This window comes from Natator depressus, chromosome 1, assembly GCF_965152275.1.
Source record: "Natator depressus isolate rNatDep1 chromosome 1, rNatDep2.hap1, whole genome shotgun sequence".
In the NCBI taxonomy this organism is placed as follows: Eukaryota; Metazoa; Chordata; order Testudines; family Cheloniidae; genus Natator; species Natator depressus.
In genome coordinates, this window is record NC_134234.1 from 229,835,676 (window position 1) to 229,853,363 (window position 17,688).

The 17,688-nt window shown below is 42.9% G+C and overlaps 1 protein-coding gene across 4 annotated transcripts in view; it reads right to left on the bottom strand.

Moving 5' to 3' along the window:
- ABCC9 (ATP binding cassette subfamily C member 9) overlaps positions 1-17,688 on the bottom strand; it is a 131,810-nt gene that overhangs the window by 74,334 nt on the left and 39,788 nt on the right. For all 4 annotated transcript variants that reach the window (XM_074937588.1, XM_074937581.1, XM_074937574.1 and 1 more), the window contains exons 8-11: positions 10,936-11,133; positions 5,812-5,976; positions 4,624-4,779; positions 1,612-1,746 (exon numbers count right to left, since the gene is read on the bottom strand). In XM_074937588.1, the coding sequence (XP_074793689.1) occupies positions 1,612-1,746; positions 4,624-4,779; positions 5,812-5,976; positions 10,936-11,133 (654 nt within the window). The remainder of the gene's footprint in view (positions 1-1,611; positions 1,747-4,623; positions 4,780-5,811; positions 5,977-10,935; positions 11,134-17,688) is intronic.

Below are 17,688 nucleotides of genomic sequence, written 5' to 3' on the forward strand. Positions count from 1 at the left end.
AGATCAGTACAGTATTTAATCATGTGCTTAAGTGTTTTGCTGACAAGGGATGAACTGCTGAATCAGAACCTAGCCCCAGATCCTCAAAAGGTATTTAGGCTCCTAACTTCCACAGATTTCCATACAAGTTAGGATCCTAAATACATTTGAGGACCAGGGCCTAAGTCCTCATTTTCAAGGCTTAAGAAGGACCTGAGTAGTTCATAAGCTTTGTGCTGGCCCTCAGTGCAGGAGTGAATTTCTTCCGTGCAAATTTCACTGAGCAATAAATGGTCTCATGAGTGCCTATCTTGTTAAGGAGCTCCCCATTCTGTACAACTTCAATCACAATTCAGAAGAATTATGCTAAAAGTTAGTAAAAAGAAAAAAGAAAAGGAGTACTTGTGGCACCTTAGAGACTAACCAGTTTATTTGAGCATGAGCTTTCGTGAGCTACAGCTCACTTCATCGGATGCATAGCATATCGTGGAAACTGCAGAAGACATTATATACACACAGAGACCATGAAACAAAACTTCCTCCCACCCCACTGTCCTGCTGCTAACAGCTTATCTAAAGTGATCATCAAGTGATCATCAAGGAAGGCCATTTCCAGCACAAATCAAGGTTTTCTCACTCTTCCCCCCCCCACACACACAGACACACATACAAATTGTATGTGTGTCTGTGTGTGTGTGTGGGGGGGAAAGAGTGAGAAAACCTTGATTTGTGCTGGAAATGGCCTTCCTTGATGATCACTTGATGATCACTTTAGATAAGCTGTTAGCAGCAGGACAGTGGGGTGGGAGGAAGTTTTGTTTCATGGTCTCTGTGTGTATATAATGTCTTCTGCAGTTTCCACGATATGCTATGCATCCGATGAAGTGAGCTGTAGCTCACGAAAGCTCATGCTCAAATAAACTGGTTAGTCTCTAAGGTGCCACAAGTACTCCTTTTCTTTTTTCTTTTTACGAATACAGACTAACACGGCTGTTACGCTAAAAGTTAGATATTTCTTTCTCCTTCCTTCCCCCAACGCGCTCACTGAACATGCGCAGTGGGGTATCTTTGATGTCATTGTTATAGGTGAATATTGGAGAAGAGGGTATTCAAATGATCAGAACTCAGTAGTAATCAGGAATGTCAGCAAGAGTGTAACTCTGTGTATTGGTAACACGAGCTAAAGTGTGTAATATATATTGTATTTAATGCACCTCTTAAAAAACAGTTGAAAATGTTACCATTGTACAGTTACCATTGTATTACATTGAAGTTATTTGTTGGCAGCCCAAAAATAAATAAAAATTTAAAAATCAAAATTAATTATGTGGTTAATTTCATTAATAATAAACATTCCCCAAAAATAGTTCTTAGTTTTCTATAATACTTTGTTCTTTTATAGCATCTTTCATCTGAGGATCGCAAATAACTTTGCAAACAACTTGTGAAGTCGGCAAATATTACGACTTTTATTTTACAGATCTGAAAACTGAGGGACAAAAGAGTTAAATGGCTTACCCAAATTTACACAGCAAATTATTTAAAAAACCAGGAATAGAATCCAGAACTCCCAATTCCAGGTTCTCTGCTTTAACTACCGGACCATAGGCATCACTAAAATAAGTTACTTACAAGAGTGCTCTTCTGAGCCTCAGCCAACTTTGTAGCTATGAAATACTGTATTGGAGCGAGCAATACAATAACAGCAGCACCAACCAATGCACTTACTCCAAGTAAGTTATAGAGTAGGATCACGCCCATTATGATCTAAGGAGGAAAAAGACACATAGGAAAAGCAATACATTTCAAGACCCCTACAAGGCGAAAAAAAATCCTCTCAGGCTATATAGTCTAATAATACATAGAAATAAAACCTCACTTCTAATTTACTTCAGAAGTTAAGTTTTGAAATTCTAGGGAAAGTTTCTACAAACCTTTATTATCATTATTTATTTGTATTGTGGCAGCACCTAGCTACCCTAGTCATGGACAAGGACTCCAATGTGCTAGGCGCTGTACAAACATAGAATGAAAAGATAGTGCCTGCCCCAAAGAGTCAAGCATGCAGTGACATATTAGCTGTTAAGCCAGTAGTGCTCTGGAGTCGGTGGGCTTGATTCTCATTTGTACAAAAGCCCTTTTACACCACTTAAAGGGGCCTTAAAGTGAGTATAAATTACATTTACATTCAACTTAAGGTACCTTTGCACTGCCAGAGTGAGTCCTACTGTAAAAGAGAATCAGGGCCAGGGGAGGTACTGTTATAAATAAGGGCCACTCATGTCAGAAAGGGCCTGCGGGATTGATTCCCTACTTTTATTTGTTTCACCTTTTCAGTTAACTAATGAATTCAATTAACCATGTCTTTCCATTGCATAGTCAAACTACTAACATCCAGTCATGTTTAAGATTTTGCAGAGTATTATTTACATACGTAAAAATCCTTTCCTTAGCAGAAAGATAAACGAGGTGCCTAGTGGCAATTCGGGCCTGAGGCAAATCCTGCTGTCCTTACTCAGGGCCCAGTCCATCCTTTCAGGTGCCTTTGAGGGTGCTCAGCACTTTGTTGGATACACTCAGCTATTTGTAGGCTCAACCCGCAATCTTTATTCAAGACCAGCAGGATATGGTTTGATGATGTTATATTTAGGATTACATTGTAACATCAGCCTCAGCCATAAACTGCCTCGCCCCAGGAGTAGCATTGGAAGTCATTGTTCCTCAGAAACATCCCTCAGGGGTCCAATTCCTCTGCTTCGGGATGAGACGGTATGCATATTCCCCCTCCTGACTGCATTAGGGGGAATCACTTTCTAGCCCATAGTTAGCAAATGTTAATTCCTTGTCTTTTTACAGAGAAAGAAAGAAGCTAATTGAACTGCTGATGCAGAAATATCTGTTACCCCAACATGTGAATTGTTGATACCAGCAGCTGCCCAATGCTTTGACAATGAAAAAAACTTTAACAATATAATATATACACTTTATCATTTTTACTTTCGTTTTTTTAAGTGCTAGTGTCAGCTACTGGCTTGACAACAGTTCACAGATTTTAAGGCCAGAAGGGGCCATTATGATAATTTAATTTGACTTCCTGCATAACACAGGCCATAGGAGATCACCCAATAAACTCTGCATCAAACCCATAACTTCTGTATGAGCAACAGAAGATCTCTGAGAAAGACATCCATATCCCAAGGACATTCATTCAAAGTCTACTGAAGTCAATTAAAATACTGCCAGTTAAGTGTGTTTTCAGTTAGGTCCTGTTGCTCCCTGAGCTGGAGGAACAGCAAAGGAAGTGGCAATAGAAACTTCCTCAGACAGTCCTTTCACCTTCCTGGTGGGATCACCCCCATGGATTAAGAAGATATTTCAATTTCTATCTCTATTCAGTCCTTGTCATTTTCCTGAGATTGATAAAAAGGTGACCATTATGCTACATACAATTTAAGCTACATACAATTGGCCTGAGAGTGACCAGCAGTTCAATTCACAAAGACCAACCGAAAAAACCTTCATATGGTAACCCCCTTTGGACACTTCTAAGACAGCCAATTTGAAGCAGTGGTGTATAAGTGAAAATGTCTGTATAGTTACTAATCCCTTATGCCATCCAGGCCCTTTATTGTCTGTTTTTTCAGCATACATTCTCTTTGATGACCCTGCTAAAAATGAACAAATGACAAAAGTGGATGTTCCCTTTATTATTATGGATGACTTATATAGTGCCATGAATTTACAGTGTAGATCTAATTTACCAAAGCTTTCATTCCTGTTATTTTTCCTTGACAGCTGTTAATAATGCCTATAAGTTATGACCTACCCATCCCCACTTAGAAGCCCAAGAGTAAATTTTTCAAAAATATCTTAGGAGCCTAAGTCTTATTGAAAGTCAATGGGACTTAGGCTCCTAAATTGCTTCCTCACATTTGAAAATTAAGCTACCCCAACTCTAATATTTTCTTTCCTTCCTTCTGATTCATCTGTTCTTCTGCTGTACACAACCCAGATTGGATTAGAACCAGATGTTTAGAACTAGAAATTGATGATAACTAGTGCACCTGTTTAGTTCTCAACACTCAAATCAGTGTTCCTTTCTGTGGCTCACCAACCACACTTTCTGACATTATAACACTTGACATACCATACCTTCTTTGCAATACAGAATCACAGAATTAAGGGCCCAGTTCTGACACTCTTCACTCTTGCCCCATGAAACAGCTGCAAATGAATTCTGCAAACCCAGCAATATTTTGGTTCACCATAGCTGCCTGCACAGATTACTTGTGGCAGTTGCAGAACCCATATGAGCAGAGGAAGGTAAATAGGGGCTGTGGGAAAGACAGGTAATCCACGCTAAAATTCAGACCATTCTCCGGGCTTGTAAATATTACCTAGAAAAATCTCTCCCCACTGGCCTGCAGCGATACTACTTCATAGCCTTTGGAGGAGACCGTGAACAGCAGTTCTGCCCTTGAGTTCTCCTCCTGGCCACAGCTCTTCATTTGTAACTATAGTCCAGTGCTATAATTTCCCCTTTTTTTTCTGAAAGAGTCTCAAAGATGTACATTGCTTTAAAAATATCTTCTGTTTTCAGGGGGGTTTTCTTCTAAAAATTAGGCCCTTACTTTGATGCTCTACCTGAACGGGCATAGCCCAGAGATTGGGACACAGAAACAAGAACCACATCAGCTGATTTGTTTCGATGGCAACCAAGTTATTGATCTGTCCCAAGGTCATCTCTCCCATTGACAAGTTGGATGTGGAAAGCCTCAGGATCTTATTGTATATCATTGCCTGGAGAGAGGAATAAAGTACAGTATATAAAGTTACAATAGCAACCCGACGACATTGCAAATGTCGGTAACAGAGATTGTCCATTCCTGCAGCTGCCAAACAGAGAGAGAGATTTTTGAAAATAGAGGTTAAATAGTAGAAGTATTGCCTCAATTTTTTCTTACTCCTGCAGCCATTAAAAGCAGTCCCACTGGGCCAAATGTCTCCATGATGTGACTACACAGACCTCATTCAGCAGCAATGAATTTGGCCTGATGGGACTGCTCTTCTGAGCAAGGGCTGCAGGAGTGGTGCTCCTATGAGAGCAATAACATAACAAAAATGACAACAGAGTGTAGAGAATAGGGATATGGGATAAGAAGGAATACAGCTTATTTTTGATGAAAAAATATAAATAAAGTTTAACATGAGTTCAGACAAATCTAAAATTAGGAGCAATTACAGTAACTGGCAACTGGAAACCCTGTCATTATGGAATGAAAAGGAGGACTTGTGGCACCTTAGAGACCAACAAATTTATTTGAGCATAAGCTCATGAAAGCTTATGCTCAAATAAATTTGTTGGTCTCTAAGGTGCCACAAGTCCTCCTTTTCTTTTTGAGGATACAGACTAACACGGCTGCTACTCTGAAACCTGTCATTATAAAATGAGTTTCTCTCATGTTTTCTATTAAGTTTTCAAGCAGTAAGCAGTAAATAAAGGGAAGCTAGGCTGAAAGTGACCTGGTGGAGAGCATTTCGTATCGCCAAACAGGAGACCTGAGTTCAGGAGAGATTTTGGGACTACACTCCCAGAGCTGAATACAGGGTTTGGAGTAAAACAAAGATTTTCAGTCTACAGCAGAGGCAGTTTAAAACTAGCAGGGCTCAGATCTGCAAAAGCTTTAAGCTCCAGAAGATATTGTGGTACCAATCCTCAGCTGTGGTTAAACATCACACAGATAAAGGACAAGATAAATGAAAGAATAAAATGTGAAGCCATTACTCGGGCATTTTACAGCATGCCGATCTCAGAAACAATGTCTTACTCACCAGTAAGGCACCTCGCAGGTTGATGCCGGTTTCTATGGTAACATAATAGGAAGCCTGCAGAAACGTCCTCTGCAGGATAAGGGCCAGGAAGAGAAGAACTGCTAGGACATAAACATTTCCGAGAAAATCCTGTGAGGAGAGGTATGAATTTGATGTCTCCTTAGACTAGAAAGAAAGAGAGAAAAGAAAAGTTTTTTGGACAACTATATATGTTGGAAAGATGCTCTGTTGTTTGGACATTGGAAATCAGAAGATTGTTTCCATGATGGATTTACAACAGGATTAATAATACTGTAGAAAAGCCATGCTACCTATAAAACCACAGTTCCGACTATGTTGCATACTAGGACCACTTGGAACTTCTATGCAGCCATAGGGATAGAACCCAGATGTTCCTGTTCCAAAAATACCCAGGCATTTAACACGTGTGCTGAGGGAGCATTGCTCTTAGCAGAACAGAGACTATGAAAGGCAGTTCTGATTCCAAACTGAGGCCAGCAGTTCAATTACACATCCAGGCAGTTCACTACAATACTTAGCACCACTGATGGAAAAAGCCAGAATACTGAAGTCCAAGATTCTGGCACTCAGGGTCTGGGAGAAGCAGTTCACACCTGCCTTAATGCTGAGTGAATTGGTTGTTGATCTGCTCCTTGGGCCAGAGAACAGGTATAGGGAGATGAGCACCAAATCGGCATGCTCAACACAAAGGCAGCGTTGCCAGCTCTTGAAATTTTATCATGAGTCTCGTGACATTTGGTGCTTTTCTTAGGTTCTTCAAATTCTTCAGTTCTTCAAAATTTTGTGCAAAAATGTGTCTGTAATTTTCAATGAAAAATCAAAACATCTGAAATTTTTTCAACTAGCTCTAGTGGCTCCCTTTTTCTCCCCTTCCTCCAGAGCAGAGATAATTTGCACCAGCCTTAGTCCTGGCATGGATCATGTCCCCCTCTGCACCTCTCCAGCTGCATTGGCTGGTGCCCTGGGGAAAGAAAGAGTCAAAGCTCCCCCAGCCGGCCTCCAACCCTCTTCTGTGGGAGAGGAAGTAACATCCCTACAAGGGCTGCTTCCCTCCTCCTCTACACTGAGATCCATGATGTGGGTAGGCCATGCCAGGGAGTAAGGGGGTGCTTTACACCACCTTTTGCCTTGCATGAGCATGTATGTATCACAGAACACACTATGGTCCTACTAGAGGGATTTATTGGGGGGCAGGGAGGAAACTGAGTCTGGCAGCAGGAGTCACAGTGAAAGAATCTGTAGAGGGTTGAAGCTGAAAAGGAAGGGCAGGGACAAATAGTTTCTTATTCCTCTGTGGAACTTGGTCTAAGTGTTCCATACCTTTGACCCATGGGGCCCAACACTCTGCCCACTGGATGAATGTAGCAGGCACAGGTGACATATTTAGATTTGGCAGATTGCAAGCTTTCCTTTTATAAACACCTCAATGGATCACAGAGCCATGCAGTGGCACAAAAAAAGATGGTTGAATGATATTTTTCACCCAATTTTCTTCAAACCGTTAGCAACACAACTTCAATTTAAAAACAAGCACTAAGGTCTCCTGTGTCTGCTGGATGTGAAACACAGGCCTTTGTCTTCTGGCGGCAATGGGCCAGTCAGGAGTGACAACATTTAGCAGAGAATCAATAACTGCACAACAGGTACTGGCAGGGTTTTATTTTTCTTCTAAGCCCTTGGTTTCATTAAGTGAATATCACTGTTCATAGGGGTTGGGTTGACAGTCCTGGAGACTCATGCCTTTTAATTATCCATATCACAGGTACAGCACAGGCAAACAGCAGTGCAAGCTTTCTTCAACTGTCCCACCAATGCACATCCTAGGAGGTAACAGAGTAGTTTATTCACCCGGCCCATTTTGTCCTTGACTTCTCTGCTGCGTATTTTCCTGGCTGAAGACACCTACCCACTAGAAATAGGAGCTCATTTCACATAGACCACATAGCAGCTGACAGAAGAAAACTTTTATTATCTTGGGATGGTTATTGATATTTTATGTGTTTTTTATGTAATTAATTTCCTTTCAGGAATATAAAACAAGCAAATAAAGTCTATACCTACAATCATGCTTTTTTGTGCTGCTTGGTTTCAGCCAGAAGGGAAGTGAAGGTACCAAAATATTGCAAGGAAAGCTGTTCTTGTGGTATTTCTGATCCAGCTGGAAGCAGGATGTACTGGAACTGTTACAAACAGCCTGTTCTCATGAAATTTCCATCCTGATTTCCAGATGAAAGAGGTTTGGAAAAGTATGAATCCAGACCCTATCTCCAGACCCTTTAAGGTTCTCTCATCAATCTTGATTATTGTGCTCTGCTATTAGATTGCTGGCAAGAACTACTCTGCTCTGCCCATGCTGGCTTATTTCAGTCCCCACACCCACACCCCATTGCATACCCATTCCCTTGACATATGCAGTTTCTCACCAAAAGGGAGGAGGATTTTGTGGGTAAAGCAGTGACTGACCCCCAAGAGATGGGGGTTCAATTCCCAACTCTACCACAAGCTTCCTGTATGACCTTGACCAATCTATTGAGGGCCAGGTTTTCAAATGTATTTAGACATCGAAAGATGCATATAGATGTTTCATGATATTTTCAGAACTGCTTAAGCACATTTGGCACCAAAGTCCCATTGAAGTCAATGAGAGTTAGGCACCTAACCTGCTTATACACTTTTGAGAATTCCATTAGGTGCCTATCTACATCTTTAGGAACCTAAATACCTTTGAAAAGTTAGCTCTTAATTTCTGTCTGTGCCTCAGTTCTCTACATGTACAATGGGCATAATAATACTGTCCTACCTCAAGGGGGGATGTGTAGATACATTAATTAATGTTTGGGAAGTTCTCAGAAAAGAGGATGATGGGAGGGATAGGAATAAGAGCTTAATTAAAATTGGTAGAGAATTTAAAAGAGAAACAGAATGGCAAGGGCAAGGGGGAGTAAGTTTATCAAAATCCATTAATTAAAAGTAACTGCGTTTTGAAAGCAGGCCAAGAGTCACCGCGCCAATCTGACTTCTCTGGCAGAAGTTTCAAGTTCTCCATTTATTCTGAGTTCCCATTAAATTCACAAACTTCAAAATATGTTTGCCCCAGCCAGCATTAATTAAAATGACAGAAAACGGAGACACTGAAAAGGAGCACAGAGAATGAAAACAGGGGTAAAGACCCTGTGGTTTCCCAAATTTAAGAGCTAAAGGTTATCACTTCCAAAGTGAAACACCCCGTTCTTTGATTGTGCAATAAAACCAGAATTTAAGGTTCTGAGGAAGAAAATGTACTTTGACTTTTGTCTCTGTGGCTCTGATCCAATGCATTAAAGTTCAGTGATGACGAAGAGCTTTATTTAGAAGCTCTTCCACTCTTGCAGTGACTGAATGACGGTCTGATGCAAAACGCAAAGTACTAGTCAAAAGCATCATCGTAATTATACAGCCAAGGAGCAAAGTGATGACAATCAAGGGGTATGTTTTAAAGGGAAAATATTATTCCATTACACCTCCATTTTGCCCATCCAAATTCTAAACACAGACTGTGCAAAGTGTGTGGAGATGTTTCCATATTACAAGCAAGATGTAGGAAGATTTCTTCCTTCAGTCTCTTCTACTACCAGTTAATAAGTAATTGTTTTCTTAAAGAAATCTGTCCTTACCTTTCACTAGTTTTCTGGTAGTTGCTATTTGACAGACAGTTGCTATATGATAGGAAATGTTCTATAGAATACATTCATACAGCACTCACAGTGACAACTGAAATTAGATGAGAGCTAGAAGGCAAATTAGACATTTGCCCTTCTATAGCTTTTCAACAGGTATAGTGAAGTACTTGGCACTGCCATAGTCTTCAATCCAAGGATCTCATAATATACACAACAATTAATGGATTATGCCTCAAGCTAATATGAGATTAATAAATACTATTATCCCCTTTTTACCTGTCGGGAAATTAAGGCACAGAAGTGTTAAGAGACTGGTTTTTTAAATCACCCACCACTGTGAGGGCAATCAGCACCTCTGAAAATCAGGCCCTAAATGGCTTGCCCAAAGTGACAGAGTGAGTCTGTGGCAAAGCCAGGCTTAGAACCCAAATTCAAAGCCCGTTAAACTGTCTGCTACAACATTCATGCAAAGCGGACACAAAAGAGGCACAAAGGCCCAGACAAAGTGAATTTGTTTTTAAAATGTGCTAGAATATTTGTGTGTAATTTTTTGCAATATTTGGCTGTCTCTAGTAATCATCCTTATCTTACCTGCGCTTTCCTAAAATTATTGTATGAGGGCTTGATCTGGATGGGAGCTTGATAGCTACCGAGCTTGGTAAAGCCCTTATCATTTATCGAGATTCATGGAACAGTGTGGCACTAGATATGCACCAGCCCTTAACAGGAGTACTGGTTTACCAAGTCAATAGCTACTAAGTACCTCATTTCCACAGTCTGGACAATGGCTCAACACCATTGCACCAGGCTCCATCGACCAATATACCTCCTTTTGAATGCCACACATTCGTGCAGAAAGGGTATGGACACTAGTGCCAGCTGACCATGCTGAGCTTTGAGTGCCCTTCACTAAACCTTTTGGTTGCTTCCTGAACACCTGCTCTGCCTGTTTGCACACATCACCAGGTGCATCTCCCCTCTACAACATGTAAAGGTTTGTAGAATCAAGTCCTTCCACTCCCTTAACTTTCTGTCTTATGCAGAATTCCAGTCATGTGGTCTAACCCTGCGGGTATAGCAGGAATTTCCTCTCCTAGTCCCACAAGCATTTTATCTAATCTCTTCTTACAAGCCTCTAGTAGCTGCCCCTCAGCTACTTAACCAGGAGGTGGGACAGAGCCAGACATTAGCAGAGCAGTATAGGGAAGCTTGCATTGCCACTGCCGCTGCTGTGTTTATACTGTGACAACAGAGCACTTCAACTTCCAAGGCTGATAATCTAGCAGCCCCTTCAACAAACACCCATTTCACTTGACAGAAATAATGAAAGAAACAAAATGGTAATAATGCGCCAATAAGAATGCATAGTCAGAAACACAGACAGCCTCACATATATCAAAAACTGATACCAAACCAATTCTTTTAATTCATGTTGCCAACTTACTTTTCCAGTTGTGTTTGTAGCATTTTGGCTAGTATTTTGGAAGCTCTGGACTATGCCAGAAATGCATAGTGGCCCAGCAAAACCCAACAGGTCAGCCAAGTAACGGAAGGTGCTGCTGAGAAGGATTGGCCGTCCAAAAGCCCTGTACATTGCTAACCATATAGAGGGAATCTGATTCGGCTGGTTTGCCACCTTTTTCTGGAAAACAAAGGAATCAATGCACCAAGAATTAGTCTCACTGGCAGTTAATGGCAGCTTCCATTTTATTGCTCTTACGCCTTGTTGGATGCCCAAGTGTTTCATGGAGGGGTTGTAAATTAGGTTAGGTAGAAAGACAAGATAGACAGTTTGATCAATTTTCAAATGATCTTCACAACAAACTCACCCCAAAACACATCCATCTTGCTTATTATGTTTTGTCCTCAAAGTCATAACATTATTTTGCTTCTATGAATAGTCAGATGTAGCCACAGACTGCTATTAATCATTGTCATTCGTAGAAGGCCTGATCCATCAAACCCTTGCTCATGTGAGGTCAATAGTTCTTGAAAGAGTAGAGATTATTGACGTGAGTAAGGGGTTGCAGAATCAGACCCAGAAATATATGGGCAACCATCCTCCAGTATATAATGCACTGAATTGTCCATCTCCTGATGTCTTCAACTCAAAACTGGATGCATTTCTAGAAAATGTTCTTTAGCCAAACAGGGGGGAATGGGAACGTGGCTTCAACCGCCCATGATGCAGTTTTATGCCCCCTCCCTGATATCAGTGGCAAACAACCCATGTTTTTTCATGTCTTTTTTTGAAAGCCTGGCTTAGCCTCACATACGCCAAGGCCCTCAAAGCAGGGACCCTGCTCAGCTGTGTACTCTTGTTGGGGGCATTACAAACACCTCATGCCTTATCCTGCAGTATTTCCAGAGCCGAGACAGGAGCCACCACGCGGTACACTGTGATGTCATTCAAGCAGCCCTGCTGCAAGCCATAGAATGAACCAATTCCCAGTTGCTGCTGGCAGTTGCGCAGCAGCTGAACATGGTGGAGTTCCTTTCCTGGTTCCAGGAAACAAGCACTCACGTGTGGGATCACATTGTTAGGCAGCTATGGGATGACAATCAGTGGCTGCAGAACTTTCGAATGTGGAAGGCCATTTTCCAGGAAATTTGTGCAGAGCTTTCCCCAGCTCTGAAGTACAGCAACACTAAAATGAGGCCTTCTCTGACAGTGGAGAAGTGAGTGGCAATCACTTTGCGGAAGCTTGCAATGCTAGACTACTACCAGTCAGTTGGGAATCAATTCGGAGTTGGCAAATCCACCGTGGGACCTGTTGTGATCCAAATGTGCAGGGCCATTAATCGACTTCTGCTTAAAAGGGTAGTGACTCTTGGCAATGTGCAGGACATAGTGGATGGTTGTGCCACGATGGGGTTCCCTAACTGCGGTGGGGCGATAGATGGCATGCATGTCCCAATCTTTGCACCAGACCTCCTTGCCGAAGAGTACATAAATCAAAAGGGATAGTTTTCAATGGTGTTCCAAGTGTTGGTGGATCACAGGGGGTGTTTCACCAACATCAACGTGGGATGGTCAGGAAAGGTGCAACCAGGGACTTTCTTTCCAGATTTCAAAATAACCACTGATGATGTTGAAATGCCAATAGTGATCCTGGAAGACCCAGCCTATCCCTTGCTCATATGGCTCATGAAGCTGTATACCAGCCACCTTGACAGCAGTAAGGAGTGGTTCAACAACAGGCTGAGCAAGTGCAGAATGGTGGTGAAATGTGTCTTTGGACGTTTAAAAGGTCGCTGACATAGTTTGCTTATGAGGTTAGACCTCAGTGAAAACAATATCCCCATTGTTACCACTGTCTGCTGTGTGCTCCATAATATCCCCTCGGCAAAGGAAGAGAAGTTTCTGTAGGGGTGGGATGTGGAGGTGGATAGGCTGGCAGCAAATTTTGAGAAGATAGATACTAAGGCAATAAGAAGAGCCCAGAGAGGAGCTCTGCGTCTCCGGGAGGCTTTGAAAACCTGTTTCAGTAATGAGTCACAGTAATGTGCGCTGCTTATCTGCATTGTGCCTTCCCATACCATCCCCTTCATTGCACCAGTTTCCCTGAACCTCTCCTTCCCCCCGTCCCCCAAACCCCTATTTGTGGAATAAACAAAGAATATTTCATTCTTGAAACGTTGACTTTTATTTCACAAACATAAAGAAACTGAAAGACCAGGAAAATAATTTAACCTTGGGCAAATGGTGTGATAAAATTGGGAGGAGAGAAACCAAGTCAGCTTGTCTGTGAAAGCACAGAAGTCTTGCTCATCAAAGGTCTTCAGATGGCAGCCTTTTGTTCTTAGTACCTGCCCCTGATGTTGAGTGGAAGGGATACTGCACCTTCCCCCCGCCCCCACTGGAACGTTCAGGGGAAGGGGATTGGGAACAGGTTGATGTTTTCAGGCTGTTGTGCAGGGGCTGCAGAGGCAGTCTAGCCTCAAGCTTTTTTTCTTGAAGCTCAACCAGACGCCTCAACATGGCTGATTGGTCCTTCATAATCCGCAGCATCCCATCCTGCGTGGCACGCTCATACTTCTGGGATGCTCTCCAGCTCTCCACGTCCATGCCCAATTTTTCAGACAATGAAATCCTCCAGGCTCTGAGCTCCATATCAGCTGTCCTGGAAGCTGTGGTCAGATGTTCAGCTGTGTGCATGTGTTCTCCCTGTGTGCTGCCCCAGCTCTGTGCAGACAGCTGGCACAGCAGACCTCGAGTGAACCGCCCAATGACCACAAGATCTGTTAAGGTACGAAAGTGCCAGGACAGGTTTATTGTCGATAAAGCACAGTACTAGCACCTGGCAGACTCTACGGGGATACTAAGACATGTATGCCCATGACAATGGACGCAGCTCAGTGAATGGCAGGACTTTCAATTCCCCTTCGGCTGGACAAAGATACTTCCTTTGAGAAACATCTTTATATCCTGATACAAACAAGTTAGTATTGCCTCTGACATAGTTAGTTACTGCCCCCTGACGTGGCTAGTTATCACCTTGTACATGTTGGTTCGATCAAAACATCTCTATTATGTACTGTCATCCTGACCTTATCTTTTAGGAGGGGTCAGTGTATTCCTGTTATCCTCAGGGAATGTTTTTGTACCATCCTTGATATCAGGATGTTCTGGTACCACTTGATATCAGGATGTGTTTGCGTGAGTACTCTGTAATTAGCACTCCTTAGGAATGTGTATTTCTGCAATATCATCCCTGTTCTTGCCAGATTCTGTGAGCAGGTCCTGCCTCAAACCAGGCCTCTCATTAAAGGGCTTATGTCTCAGGATCTCTTCCTGCTACAGAAGCCTTCATTATCTCATTGAACATGTCACCACGTGTTCTCTTTTTCCACCTTCTAATGTGCTGTAGCCTCTCCGCCGGTGTGGAGGATGTGCTGAAGGCCAAGCTTTCCACTGGGAGGCATGAAAAGGGCAAGGCAACCATTGTCAGTGCATACCCTGGATATCGTGCAAGGTTGCTATTGAAAGAAACACTCCCCTTATTACACTCAAGTGCAAGCCAGAACATAATCAGAATCCCTAGCTATTCAATGAACCAGTTTGCTGCTCCAACTACGGTAAGTATGGCCCAGCAGCATGAGCGACGGGCCTTGTGCTGCAACTTGTGGGCAACCTGCGTCGGGAGCACAGATGGGCAGGTGGACAATGCCCCCTCCCCCTAGCAACACGGACATTGCTTTGAGATCAGGCACCAGAATTAAGCCTCTCAAATTTTGGTCTTTGTCCTTGGTGGCTCTGGGGGAGGGGGAGAAGGGGGTTTGCAGCCATGAGAGAACACAGGAAGCCCACCCCCCTTCCCTTAATGCTGCTGGTAGCAGTCACCCTGGGCATGCAGATTCTGAGGTCAATGCCAATCTCTGCCACCCAAACCACCAGCGTGCTAGGGAAACTGTGGCTGAGGGACCCGGAAATCACCACGGGTGGGGGAATCACATGCTATATTGTTTGTGGTATGAGCATTTGTAATGAAAACTTCCCCCATTTCCCCTAGGTGACCCTAAGTGAAATCAATCTCCTGAAGGTAACAGATGTGGCATGGGAGCAGATGCTGCAAGTGTCTGGTACAGACCTGGTCTTTATGCTGCTGTGCTGTATACTGCAATGATGCCAGCAGAGTTAATACAGGAGTGGTGTGGGAAAGTGACCTACTGTGGTGGAAGAAATAAGGCAGCCCTCCCCAGAAACCTTCTGCAAAGGATTGCAAAGTACCTCCATGGAAGTTTCCTGGAGATCTCCATGGAGGATTCCCGGGCCATCCTTGTGCACCCTCTGCATAGCTGGAGTGGCCACTGGGAAGCAGATGCCCACTGAACTTCACATTTTCTTCATATTAAACATAAAATATAAGAGCATGTAACCACTACAGTTTGATTGGAATTGCATACTCACCAGAGGTGCCTTCCCCAGCATCAGGCTCGGCCACCATGTTGTCCTGCAAACGGCTTGACTGCTCTGGGATTAAACATGGCTCCTGGCTCTTGAGGAGAATGGATCCCCCACTCTCCTGTCTCCCATTCTCCTCCTCCTCCTCCTCTTCCTTGTCCAGAATGTCCTCCTTGTTGTTGCCTGAGGTGGCCTGGGACTCAGATTCCCGGGAGATATCCACGCTGTGTTCAGGGGTAATGGTGGGATCGCTGATGAGAATCTCATGCAGCTCATTGTAGAAGTGGTATGTCTGTGATGATGTTTGCCTTCTTTGTCTTCTGATACACCTGCCCAAGTTCTTTCATTTTCACGTGGCACGGCTGTGTGTCCCTGGTGTAGCCCTTCTCCCCCATGCCCTGCATGATCTTTTCATAGATGTCTATGTTTCTTCTGCTGGATCAGAGCTGTGCTTGCACAGACTCTTCTCCCCACAGACCAATAAGATGTACCACTTCCTGTGTACTCCCAGCTGGAGCGCGTTTGGGGTGTTGAGTCGCCATGATCAGCTGGGCTGGTGAGCTCTCCATGCTGACCAAACAGGAAGGGGGAATTAAAAAGTTCCCGAGGCTTTAACAGGGGAGGGTCTGTTTCCTGTGTACCTGGCCGCTGTGCAGCAAAGTTGAAAACAATCTCCAGAGCAGTCACAGAGGAGCATTGTGGGATGCCTCCATGCAAGTCTGTCAACTTACACAACCCTGCATCTACACTGCCTCTCTGTCGACCCATCAACATCGAATTAAGCACTACGCCTCTTGCTGAGGTGTAGTAATTAAATCAATGTTACAGGTGAATTAGGTCAGTGGAAGGGATCTGGTAGTGTTGTCACATACATTATTAGGTCACCGTAAGGCAGCTTCTCTCCACCTAAGTTTGTAGTGTAAACTGGGCCCAAATGTTGTAAAAAAAAAATCTGACCCTAGGAGGTTTGGAAGTTCACAGAATGCTGTCTAAGGGTGAAACTCTCCCCTGTGCAGAGGTACAGCACAAGGACTATGCACCATTTGAGTCCCAATTAAGGGCTCAAAATAGTCTTCATGATGCATAGATCGTGGGCTGGACTACTTTACTGGAGCTAATTTCACCCTATCATAAGAAGTGGTCCACAATGTAAAAAATGTGTTGAATGTATTCCATACCAGGAGGCAAGCATCGCTGCTGTCTTTTAGCAATAGTACCACCTAATATTCTGTACATTAAATTATTCATTAAAAACCCAACATGTTTTTTGTTGGAACACACCATTTATTGCTCAAAGAGGGGTGGGATCTGAGTTACTACAGAAAATTCTTTCCTGGGTATCTGGCTGGTGAATCTTGCCCATATGCTCAGGGTTTAGCTGATCGCCATATTTGGGGTCGGGAAGGAATTTTCCTCCAGGGCAGATTGGAAGAGGCCCTGGAGGTTTTTCGCCTTCCTCTGTGGCATGGGGCACGGGTCACTTGCTGGAGGATTCTCTGCTCCTTGAAGTCTTTAAACCACGATTTGAGGACTTCAATAGCTCAGACATAGGTGGGAGATTTTTTGCAGGAGTGGGTGGGTGGGATTTTGTGGCCTGCGTTGTGCGGGGGGTCGGATTGGATGATCGTGGTGGTCCCTTCTGACCTTAGTACCTATGAATCTATGAATAAGTGTAGAATGGCAATTTTGTACATTTTAGTCATTTTTTAAAGAATTCAATTTTTTTAGCATACTAGTTGCTATTGCCAGTATTACTACAAAATTCACATCACTGCCATCACTACTTGAAATTCGTTCATTTGTACTAGGGCTCAACCCACGGTACTAAATCAAATTAATATTCCAATTAAAAGTGACCAATTGTCTTCCTTTGTTTGTCCAGTCTAAGCATTTTAAAGTGATTTAAAAAGACAAAGAGAACTCTTCTCAGACATATTTCTTCCTCTACTTTATCAGCTTGAAAATTGGGTATTACCCAAGGTAAAGCAGGCATCATTCATGCCTTCAATTTGGTTTATAGAAAAAATATTTAGAATTAGGTTAATAATTTACAGTATTATTACAGTGTTCTATTAAGTCAGGGGTTTTGATCTGAAATTTACTAGCCGAACAAAAAGTCATGGAATTTTTATGTAATTATGATGTCCAAAGTATTGAAGCTCTGTGCTGTTTGGAGCCTAGCTACCTGAGAAACTTCCTCCCTTCTCTATTGTCTGCTACAACAGCTGAGGTCCATAGTGGCACTTAAGCAAACAGTTCCTGAATTCAAACATCTGAGAGATGCTTGAAGGG